At 36.5% G+C, this 12833-nt stretch overlaps 1 protein-coding gene across 1 annotated transcript in view; it reads right to left on the minus strand.

Annotated features, from left to right (window-relative positions):
- Positions 1 to 326: 326 nt before the first annotated feature.
- Positions 327 to 12833, minus strand: part of LOC141443344 (ITG-like peptide) — a 34374-nt gene continuing 21867 nt past the window's right edge. The window contains exons 4-6 of the mRNA XM_074108584.1: positions 5454 to 5561; positions 4029 to 4165; positions 327 to 2107 (exon numbers count right to left, since the gene is read on the minus strand). Of these exons, the coding sequence (XP_073964685.1) occupies positions 1988 to 2107; positions 4029 to 4165; positions 5454 to 5561 (365 nt within the window). The 3' untranslated portion in view covers positions 327 to 1987. The remainder of the gene's footprint in view (positions 2108 to 4028; positions 4166 to 5453; positions 5562 to 12833) is intronic.

Below are 12833 nucleotides of genomic sequence, written 5' to 3' on the forward strand. Positions count from 1 at the left end.
ATTAAGACTTGGTTTAGACAACATTCACTTATTGCTTATTTATTTTTGCTCCTAATTTATAATCGACATTAATTATTATTCCATTTGGGTTTAATTAATTTACAACAAAAATAAATTTTATTGTAAATATTTTTCAGCACAATAACATTTTGACAAAATTCACTTTGTTTGTTATATTCATTTTGATCCTAATTCAAAATGGTCAATTCAAGTGGACGAATTTCCATTTATAACGAATGACAGTAAATCATTGGAGGCGAGGAGACCGTTGTGGTGGTAGTGGTGGTACTTATAATGTTGTAGAAGGATTGAAATAAGTACTACACTGCTGACATAATTTATATAATTAACACATAATTATTTATTAAATATACGAGTTACATAAGTACCTTACAGTACCTATTGATAACAATAATATATCCCTCGAGTGATAATTAAATGGACATAGGCCATTTCACCAGTTTTATTTTTTATAAAAATAAAATGGTAGAAAAAAAAGATATCTTATATCTTTAACAGCAACTAGAAGTTTGGCAGAAAAATATGTTTTATTTTTAAATTTATTAACAATTTCAGAAAATAGTTCTTAGGTCACCTCAATAGTTCTTAGGCTAATTAATAACCGACCAAGAAACAGTGATATTTCATAAACGTGAATTTTACATCTAATTTTTATTATATATTAAAAAAAACATACTGATATGTATATACCTAGGCACCTAGCATAGTTTGATTTTAATGTTAAAAATAAGCGAAAAAAATGTTTTATTTTACATTTTACTCTAAAGAGCTGCTTATTTTAGAAATATATGATATGTCTTTAATATTATAACATCAATATTAGAACTATATATAGATATAAATGCCTCAGCCAGTAGGATATGTATATGTTTCAATCGTTGAAGACTTAATTTTAGTTTTAAATCTAATTTTAACAGTAATTATTAAACATGGAAATCTAGACGCAATTTCATGACATTCATAAGAATAAATATTAAACATTTATTTTTTTAATTTTAATCTAAACCTACACATGTATAATGAACTAAAAATTGTCATCTCACTCTCTACATCTTTTTATTTTTTTTCTCTAAGCTTCAAAATAAAAAAGGAGCTAAATCGGCGACCTTTTTTCGTTAGCGGGATTTTTCATTTTTATATATCGACACGAGTTTTGTAATAACGCCCATTAAATGATAGAATAAAAAAAATAGAAATACTTTCAAAATAAATCAGTATGGTTTCTGTCGTTAAATGAAAAAAAAAACACTCCAGAACGAGAAATATTTTCTTTATAATTAAAACGATATCTTTATTTCTTGCATCGATTGACGCCTAGCCAAAAGTGGTTGAATTCTATTTCTTTATTGTATCATTTATGTCTTAGAATTTTCAACGGTTTTAATGTTCGTTATTACAAAAATAAGAAAAAAAACGTTAAGAGCCGTTAACTTAAATCAAAAAACAACGACAACTCTTAAAATTTAGTTTCTTTTTTTTAAACAAAATATTACAAATCGCGACGCGCGAAGCAAATAAATAAAGAAAATTATTAAGTATAACCTAATTACGAGTGCCCGACTATTTATTTAGTCTTCTCAAAACCGGTTTACTATATTTCTAGCGTTGAATTGTCTACAAAAAGTCCTATGAAACTACAATAGCTTAGGTTAAATAAGCTAAACAACGCGCCTACTCCCCTAAAAAAAGATATACAATATCAAACTTAACTTAAAAAAATAATATACGAAATTCATAACAAGTCAATCCAATTTCACTGACGGCTGCACTGAAACATTACTGTCACATTTAGAGAATACCTGATGCATGCATATTTTGATTTCATTCAAAACCTAACAGCTTGGCTGAATGGCTCATATTTGCAATAGCCAGATAAATAAATTGTAAAATATATATGACAGCTGTCAGTGCTGGTTTGACGTTTCAACTTTTTTATTTGCTTCGCGACCGCGGGTCCGAATAGCGCTTAGTGCAGTCTGTAGACACCGATGCGCTTTTCACCAGCAGTGTGCTGTACGAACTCGCGAATCTGATCGGTAGCAACAGGGCCGATGCAGACTAAAGGCTCTTTGAAGTAGCCGCAACTCTGAAAAAAAAAGTGGCAATGAATAATAACGCAGAAGTCACAGCTATTCATACAAAATGCATAAAATTATTCGCCAATATTTGAAAAGATAGTTGAGTCAGCTTAATTGAGCTTCTCTGCAAAGTTTTTTTTATTCGAATTTTTAATTCAGATAACATGTAGAAAAGATTTTGCCAATCACATTTCAATAAAATTGGCCAAATACGGCCGGATTATTTGTGCACCGATATCGAAGGTTTCGTAGAAATTTATAGGTATCTATGAATATCCAGTGTCAGCACCGACTTCAAACTATAGTAGAAAATAATTTTCAAGGTTTTTGAAGTCGGTTCAATTTTTTGTTTATTTATTTTTATCTATTGAGAGGTACTAAATATGTAGATATTAATAATTTAGTCAAAATATTCAATAGCCATACACCCATGAAAGGTCGCTGGAAGCCGGATATCGAATATCCGGTGCCGTCCCGTATAGCCGGATATCCGGTATGGAGAGTAAATTTCTAATGACTGGTATATCTACACTGATCTACACACTGCAACACATTTTGTTTAGGTACTAGTCCAAAGAGTATTATGCTTATATTATGTAGAGAAAAAGAGTTACAACTCTATGGCCAAATTTGTATGTGTAGTAACAGGCGCTAACTGGTGGCCGGAGGACGAACTAAATCTACAATAACGCACACGCACACGGACACACGAAAGACGCTTTATGATATGACGATAATATTTTTAATACCTAAATAAATTCATCATCATCATCATCATCCCAGCCTATATACGTCCCACTGCTGGGCACAGGCCTCCTCTCAAAACAAGAGGGCTTGGGCCGTAGTTCCCACGCGGGCCCAGTGCGGATTGGGAACTTCACACGCACCATTAAATTGCTTCGCAGGTTTGTGCAGGTAAATAAATTATTATGGGGCAATTGACCCAAACTGAGCAAAGCTTGTACATGGTTATAGGCAACGGACAAACATACTTATATAGATAAATACATTCTAAATACATATTAAACGTCCAAGACCCAAGAGTAAACATTCGTATTATTCATACAAATATCCGTCCCAGGAATCGAACCCGGGACGTCAAGATAGTCAGGTTCTCTAACCGCTTAGCTATTCGTTCGTCTAAGTTTCATGTTTATGATGAAAAGGCGATATAAGTTGTCAGCTAAATTATAATCCAAGTTCAAGGAAAATTGAGATGGCCAAGAGACGAGTTTGTAAACTTCCTGTACAAGCAAACAATTATGCTAATTTATAACTCCACAGTAAAAAGTTTTAACGAGACAATAACTCGCTCTCGACTTTGAGAGACCCTGTAATTTAATCTGCAAAAGTCCTCAGAAATATTTTATCGGAGAAAAAGTCCTCTCATTTTATTGTTTGAATATGATATTAAAAAAACTCGATAAGTCCGATTAAGTCTCGTGCACCGAGGGCTTCGTACTTTATAAGCCAGGGTTTTTAATCACCACGTATTTAAACGCACCGCTGACGTGCGTTTGTAACGATGCTCCATGGAAAGAAAACTGGTTGCCAAGAAGTCCGTTTGTTCAACCTCTTCACGACTAAACCGCTGAACCGATTTAAATGAAATTCGGTATAGAGATAGTTTGAGTCCCCGGGAAGGACACAGGGTAGTTTTTATCCCGGAAAATTGCGTATTTTCCGTGGCATCCTATACAGACGGATATTCGTATGTCTAATCTAGTTCCAAACATTCCCATACTGACCGATCTAAATGAGCCACCCCGTATATTTAGTTTTGAAAAAAACGACGTCTTACTAGTTTCTTGCAGCACATTCTGGGCAATCATGGTCTTTGCGAAAGCGCTGGTAAAAAGAGCCCTTTGTGGCCTACTTATAAAACAAATATTTCGATCCAGATTTTTAAATTTGATCAATGGAGTTTACCTTGCGAGCCTTTTGGCGATGTCGGCGTTGCATGACGCAGCAAAGTCCTCGGGTGATATCGCACTCGCTGGAGGCTGAACAGTCTTCATTGTACTGCTTACGACCGGCTGTTGGGGGACGGCAGACGTGCATTTCACCTGGACATTAAAAGCAAGTCATCAACATAACCAGCATCCGAAGCAGCAGCCGAAGACTGATGAACAAAGGCCTCCTCATTTGAACGCTAAAATGATGATGATGATATGCATGCAGTTCCTCCGCCTTCACAATGTAAGAACACACACAAATCACACAAACCAATCTATTACCACTACCACACTACACTGGCGCATTTCGAATTCAGCCAGAGCTCATCTTTAGAGCAACACAACCGTTCACCATGCTTTGAGTCTAACATCAGGTACCTACCACCCGAAACCATTCCATTTGCATCCGGTCTCCATTCGAGAACATTTCGGTTCTAACGGCCATCTGTTCTCCATGCTTTATGGCCTGCCCATTGCCACTTCAACGAGAAAAACCTCTAGCATAACCCCTTCCTCCTCTCCATTTGAGTTCTTACCGAATAAAATACTATTATATAATAGTTATCGGCATCATACGACCCGGACCGCGGACGCCATTCGAGAACCTTTTGACCCCATCGGCCATCAGTCCTGCGAGCAATGTGCCCCGCCCACTGCCACTTCAGTTTCGCAATTCTTCGGGCTATGTCGGTAACCTTAGTTCTATTGCGGATATCATCATTTCTGATTCTATCCCGCAGAGAAACCCCGAGCATAGCCCTCTCCATAGCCCTTTGAGTGACTTTGAGCTTCCTCATGAGGCCCATCGTTAGCGCCTACGTCTGAGATCCGTAACACACACTGGTCAAAGACTTTTGACTTCAAACACTGCGGTAATTTGGATGAAAAGACACTGCGAAGCTTCCCGAACGCTGCCCAGCCGAGTCGGATTCGACGAGTGACCTCTTTCTCGAGACGAGCTGTCGGTAGGCCTCCAACAAGATGGAGCGATGACCTGGTTAAGATTGCGGGACCGCGGTGGATGCGAAAAGCACAAGACCGGTCTGAGAGGAGAGCCTTGGGGAGGCCTATGTCCAGCAGCGGACGTCTTTCGGCTGACATGATGATGATGATCATACGACGTTCGAGTTTTGAACTTTGTAGCATACGAAAAGAGCTACGCTCGGGGTTTCTCTACAGGATCGAATTAGAAATGAGGAGATACGTAAAAGATCGAGGTAAAGTGGCAATGGGCTGGTCAATATAGCACGAAAAAATGACAGCCGTTGGGCCGAAATCTTCTAAAATGGAGATCGCAGATCAACAAGCGCATCGTAGGACGTAACCAACGAGATGGACGGATAATCTGGTTAAAGCGAAGGTACAGGCTTTTTTAACCATGTTGGTTAAAGGAACTTACCTGGTACCACCTCTTCGCAGACCAGCCCGGCTTCGCATTGGTTCTCACGGTTGCAGATTTCGCCGAGCTTGCGGCCGGCGAAGGCTGGCAGGCAGCGGCCGCCATCATCTGTGGACAACAATTCGGTAATTAAAGCCGCAGTGCGCGTGTTACAGCAGCCGCCGAGTCGCGTTGCTTCGACAAGAAGGGCTACGAATTAGCCCGAAACATGCCGAGCTAAACTCGTTTTAAGACGACGTGAGTTATCCGGTATTATTTCATTAAATAATCAAAGGCTGCGTAAAATTTCGCATGTCCTTTGTGGTAGATTTTAGTCATGCTAGTATTATTTTTAAGATTTTATTGTACCTAAAATCCTATAAAATTAATTATTTTGACTTTTTTTAATTTTGCGTGTTATCTAATGAAAGAACCACATACCACAGGAAAATACTATTTTTAAGTTATCTTTACTTATACAGAGTTATAACGGAACTATAAACAACTACTTTACTCAGTCGCGAACTTATGATAGCTACGTATATGGAGGAGCTACATGAACACGCATTTATTGTATAGACATAGCTGGGCGTTTTAAAAAAAAAGTGTACCGTTTTTTTCAAACACTAGTATGGCCGGACAAAACTGACTCATATAATTTTGTATGAAAAAATGGGGACATTTTTTTAAACGATCGGAATCGATTGTGCTCTTGAAAAACCATATTTTTAAGATTGGTTTTTTGGAATCTTTTTGTATTTTTTATTTCAATTCCAAATTTTTACTTTTACGGTCATCCCGTAAAACTGACCTTTTTTTTGTCGCTGCTTAAGTGACTGTAAGAAAAATGGGGTGCATTTCGTGTTTTAAGCGGTATAGCGGAATTACGATTGTGCTTTCTTGTTTTTTCTGTGCATCTGTGTTTCAGTTTGTATTTTCAATTTTAACCATATTTTTCCAAAAAAAAACATAAATCAATAGTTAGGTCGCATTTTTTTTGAAACATTCAGCTTATTTGTAAAAGGTGAGGGAGTTTTCAATAATTTCATTTATATAGACCTCGCTGTAAAATTAACTGCCTGATTCAATACTAATTTTAAGCGGATGTTATGTGTTTGACGCGTATGTATGTAACTATGTCTATTCCTATGTTCTCTCGTAACTACGCAACGGCTGAACCGATTTTGATAAATAATACGTCATTGGATTTGTCTTAATAACGCGTGTGACACTGGGTACATGAAATTCTTAAAAAAATCAAAACGGCGGACTTTTGGCGCCAAATTGTAAGTTTTCAAAAAATGTTTTTATTCAAACCTATCGAGTGGGGTATCAAATGAAAGCTAATGACTAGCCCGTTTTAAATATATATATAGGTTATAATAGTTTTAATATACCGTTTTCACAGAAAAGTGTGAAATAAAACAATACAAACAACAAAAGAAGACAAACCGTTTGTATTAAACATTGACAAGTATCTTATACAACATTGCTTTTACTGACATTGCCATTTTTTTTTCTGTAGTATAACTTGTTTGAAACTGAATGTAACCTTAGACTTTTAAATAAATATGCATAGCCTTAGAAGGAGTCAATAAATGTTCAATATTTGTATGTTGCATGTGCAGCAGAATATGCCTGGACATCAAACTACCAATGAGGGCTATCGCGTATGAATTCGCCGCTAGAGGCGCTAGTGTAGCGTGAGGTCTCCGAAATGTCAAATCTCATAGTTTTTGGGCGAGCTACGCGGGTTTATTTATAATTAGAATAATTTTGTGAATATTTTGCATTACCTGAAATTAATTATGGCAATTATGCGTTACGGGGCAGTTAATTTCTGTGTTTTGAGACAGTTTTATCTTTCGGAAACTTTTGTTCTCCCTTTTTTCCGAACAAAACGGGACTACGCAACACTGTGGTTGCATGATATTTTTATGGTACGGTTTTTGTATTTATATTTTAATCTAAACTTTGTTTTCACGCCCGTAATAACAGACTTTGAAAGCCACACTTAAAAACCTCACGCAACAGTGGCGCCATCTAGAAAGACAAAAAACGATAGCCCTCATTGCAGATGCGTTGCCAACCTGGAGGCCTAAGACGGGATACCTCAAGTGCAGTAATTTCACCGGCTGTCTTACTCTCCACGCCGAAACACAGCACAGCACTGCTGCTTCACGGCAGGATTAGCGAGCAAGATGGTGGTAGCAATCCGGGCGGACCTTGCACAAGGTAAGACAAGATAACCTATAACCTTATCTTGGTGCATTTGTATTATTAAATATAACTTAAACTAAGCTATAGCTATAACTCTGCGCATAACGCTCGCTCATCCAGTAGAATAATGACATATTGTAAAAGTAAATACGGTTTGATATCATTAAATCCAAAAATACAAAAAGATTCCAAAAACCAATCTTAATTTGATTGCTTAACAACGATATCTCTTGTCCGGGTGAGCGGTTAGTTCCAATGGAGTGCTGAAAGTTTCTCGATGAGGGCTACAGCATAGATGTCGCTAGTGTCACTGCTTAAGTGACTAAATAAGAAACAAAAACAGGCTGAGATATGTGGTGCATAAGACAAATTTGTGTCTGTACCGTTGTCCAGCGGTGGTGTAGCGGTATTGCACGCGGCACGGAATGCCGAATACCTGGGTTCCATTCCCAGCGCTGATCTTATTTTTCTGATTTTCTGTGCATCTATATTTCAGTTTGTATTTCGATATGGGTTTTACGGGATGACCGTAAAAGTAATAAATATTTGGAATTGAAATAAAAAATACAAAAAGATTCCAAAAACCAATCTTAATCTTTAAATCACTTTTTTAAGGAATAGTCCCAAAGCAATTGTGTCGAAGTTCTGTTGGACGAGCGACATAATTATATGTAGGTATGTCAGTACATGTATACAGACATACACATACGCAGATGCGCACACATACAAGAGCACTCGTGTTCAAGTGCACATTTACTACGCATCATATTACAAAACAAATTAGAAAAACAAGAACCATTTTATTTAATATAAAAAAATAGGGGGAAACGTGTTTGTGTGTGTATACTTAGAACAACATCTACAACCCCTTTCTTTTTAAAAATGCAATATGTGTTTACTAAACCAGAACTAAGTCGCAGTGCGCTATGTACATTGGGTTGGGGTACGTAATATTTAGCGTTAGATATTCCAGTCTGAAATGCTGAATGAAATATTTACCCTAAAATTTAAACTTAGCACATTCGGGCGGGGCTTACGGGATTACACAGGATGTTCTCATTAAGCTTATGCTTGTTAATTTATGTACAGGATGATTTGGAGGGATTTCAGAGGGCTATTATTGCTGTGTGTAGGCTTTTGCTTTTTTGGTAAATCAGCGTGTTTTACGGGATTCACTAATCCCGTGTTAATTAATCTTTTTGTGAAATAATTGTATTAACATCACGATTTTTATTGTTTGCCTACTACCTTCACGTACCTACACAAAAGTGAAGAAAACCCATATGGATTACATATATTGTATAACTCTTTATTGTACATAAAACATATGAAAATAACGGTTAACAAGAGAAAGAGATGTACAAAGGCGAACTTATCCCTTAAAGGGTTGTCTTCTAGTTGAAATGAAATGAAAATGATGATGAAATGAATGATGACACACACATGATTACAAAAATAGTAGAAATATAAACTTTGACATTAAAATATTTAATTAAAAAATATAAAATTTTGTGTGTGAGCGAAAAGGTATCGCCTCATCATAAATGCGGACTCCTGGGATGGAGTCAGAGCGGTCTTCCGGTGAAACCAGTTGACCTTTGTCTTCCAGTTAACCTTTGACCTTTGAGTAGTTTGAAAACTATATATAAATCGTGGATGAATTTGACACAAAATATTTTGAATAGCAGATATCAGTATTCTAAAACGTCTGACATCTTTTTAACAAACTGTAATATTCTTTTATAGTTAGTTGGGCGACATGTTAGGTACTGGTTAAAAATCAGGATTCCCGTGGATGGATATGACACAAAATGCCTATGTACATCAGTTACTGCTCAGATATCAATAAGAAAGTAAAGTTTTCGTCTTTAATTTTTTTTTCGCCCAATACTAATGGAAAACACTAATACCTAAATTTCTAATTATGCAGGTACCCAAAATGACACAATTTTTTGTATTAGGTTGGGCAAATGCTCCGGTAGCTATATGCGAAAAAGAAACAACTTTAATATTTTTGAAGCCTCAAAACCTAGCCCTACGGGTCTATTATAATGTAGTCTGTAATTTATATTTCCCACTAACACTGTCTAATATTAAACATACGAAAGTTTGTAAGTCTGTTTGTTTGTTTGTTACCTTTTCACGTCTAAACCGCGGCGCCGATTTAGATGAAATTCGGTGTACAGATAGTTTAACCGCCATAATGATTGATTTTTGGAGTCTTTTCGTATTTTTTATTTCAACGCCAAATTTGTTACTTTTACGGGTATCCCGTGAAACCATATCGTAAATACAAACTGAGACATGGATGCACAGGAAAACCAGAAAAAGAGACCAGCACTGGGAATCGAACCCAGGTCCTCAGCAATCCGTGCTGCGTGCTATAACCCCTACACCACTGCTGGACCGTAAATACAAACTGAGACATGGATGCACAGAAAAACCAGAAAAAGAGACCAGCACTGGGAATCGAACCCAGGTCCTCAGCAATCCGTGCTGCGTGCTATAATCCCTACACCACCGCTGGACTGGGACCGGGGGCTGGTTTTTATGTGCATCCATGCCTCAGTTTGTATTTAAGATATAGTTTAACTCCCGTAGAAGGACAAAGGGTAGTTTTTATCCCGGAAAAATTCATAGCTCCCGCGGGATAGCGTTAAACGTCGCAGAAGTTGCGCGCGCGCAGCAGGTTTGTCAGATTATAAGTTTTGCGCTAGAGTCAAGAAAATTAAATATTTAAGTACTTATTTAATAATGGTGAAGCCGTGGTGGCCTAGTGGTTTGACCTATCGCCTCTCAAGCAGGGGATAGTGGGTTCAAACCCCGGCTCGAACCTCTGAGTTTTTCGAAATTCATGTGCTATATTACATTTGAAATTCACCACGAGCTTTACGGTGAAGAAAAACATTGTGAGAACTTGCACGCACCTGTGAAGTGATTAAATGGTATGTGTGAAGTTCCCAAACTCCCATCCCAAGCACTCTCGTTAGGCCTGTGCCCAGCAGTGGGACGTAAAGCTGGGATGATGAGATAATGAGATGAGAGAGATGAAGAGTTACACATAACAGTAGTCCAGAGACCTAACCTAAACCTTAGAATTATTGAAAGAAAGAGAGAAAGAAGGCATTTATTCACTATCTATCATAAAGACACACAAATACAAAAAATTTAGCGGTCCAAAGGGGTAATGCGGCCAGCATCATGGGAACCCTGCCACAGGCAGATTTTTTATAATTTTTATTTTTAAAGTAACATATATAGTACATAAATATTTACTTAAGGTTTCTTAGATAAGTTTTTTTATTTTTCATGTGACTATTTACTGAATAAATATTATTAATATAACACAACAAATAACAAAAAAAACATGAAAACACACATGAAAATAATACACACACACACACACACACAATTTTCTGTGTCCTCGCAAAAGCAAAACGGTCGCACTCACTCAGCATAAGGTATGAGAAATACACGAAATATGTTGAAACTTTCAACATATTCTGCGTTATTTCCAGCGAAGAAACGTTCAAAGTGTAGATATATCTTAATTACGTTAAAAACCTCTCAGGGTCTTTAATTAAGAGGACTGATAATTAAGTCTCGACCCCAAGGCTAAATTAATTCACTTAAGTCTCTGAAATGGATTTTTGGACGTTAACGTTACTTTCGTCTGGAGTAATATTTTTACGGGTACGTACGGGCTAGAATCCGTTTTAATCATATTATCTGTAAATCCATCTTTTTATCTGTCTGTCTATCGAGCAATTGCTATTTACGCAAATACAGACAGTTAGTTACCTAAGCAACTTAGAAGACCAGTTCAAAAAAACCGGTCAAGAGCGTATCGGACACGCCCGAAATGGGGTTCCGTAGTTTTTCTAAGGATTTCGTATTTTGTACGGAATATTCCAAGTTTAGGTATATTTTATACCTTAGGCTGCTATTTACTCTTAAACTACTAATAGTTCTCAAGAAAACTTAACCGTTATAGTTTTCCTTGTAAGTTTGATATATATACCATCGTGAATTTTTTCAAATTTTTCCACCCACCGGTTTAGATTTTAGAGGGGGGGGGACGCTCGATTTTAATGAAAATTTTCACTTTAAAATTGAATATTTTGCAAACAAATCACTGAATCGAAAAATCATTTTAGCAACCCCCCTAATGGTTTTAAGAGACCTATCCAACGATACCTCACACTACAAGATTGGATGAGATATATTTTTTTTTTGTTTTTTTTTTCATGTACTATTTTGTCGGCATAGTCGGCATTTGTGCAAAATTACAGCTTTCTAGCACTGATAGTCGCTGAGCAAGGCCGCGGACGGACAGACAGACAGACAGACATGGCGAAACTACAAGGGTTCCGTTTTTGCCATTTTGGCTACGGAAACCTAAAAATGTGGTTACTTATTGAATGCTATGTGAACTAAGCCTTTATTCAACAAAGAGTTAAAAAAATATGAAATTTTCTAATAAGTTAAATGTTTATCCACGACTGCTTATTAATATTAATAATAATAATATTCAATTTGAACACATGCCCATGAATGGTTACTAATTAGAACTTACAATTATGCTAGTTATATTACTAATTTGTTCATTTAAAGAACTATCAGCAAAATGTCCTTATTTTACATAATAAAGGCTGACCAGAACTAAAAAAAACCTCGACATATTGCGGAAAACCAATAGAACTAATTTCTTGCACTGGTAACACTAAATTCAAATGTCATCTGTCTATTGCTGTAAAAGTTTAACGTTGTTTGCGCGTGGTATTGTGTTTTTGTGCGTTAAAATGCCGAAGACTATCCATAGCATAGAAGGAAAATAATTTACAATTTATAAAAGTATTTGGCATAGAAAAAGTCTGAGGGATTAGAAAATATTCCTTTATATAACATCACCGACATCGTTGTCAATATGACTGGTAGGTATCGTATAGTAAGTGTAAAGAATGTTGCAATATAAAACATAGAAGTGTGCCCTCGCGTCAGGTTTTTTTATATTCCTGATCAGCTAGTAGAATATGGCTGAGTTTACGTTTGAAATTCAGATTCAGAATTTTGTTTTGAATTTCAGACAGACAACGGGACAGGTGAAACGAAATAAAAGCTTGTAATAAGTGCTCTTTTAGTGTGATAATTTTGTAGAATTCTTTACATTTGCTACTTTAG

This window comes from Choristoneura fumiferana, chromosome 27, assembly GCF_025370935.1.
Source record: "Choristoneura fumiferana chromosome 27, NRCan_CFum_1, whole genome shotgun sequence".
Taxonomy (NCBI): Eukaryota; Metazoa; Arthropoda; class Insecta; order Lepidoptera; family Tortricidae; genus Choristoneura; species Choristoneura fumiferana.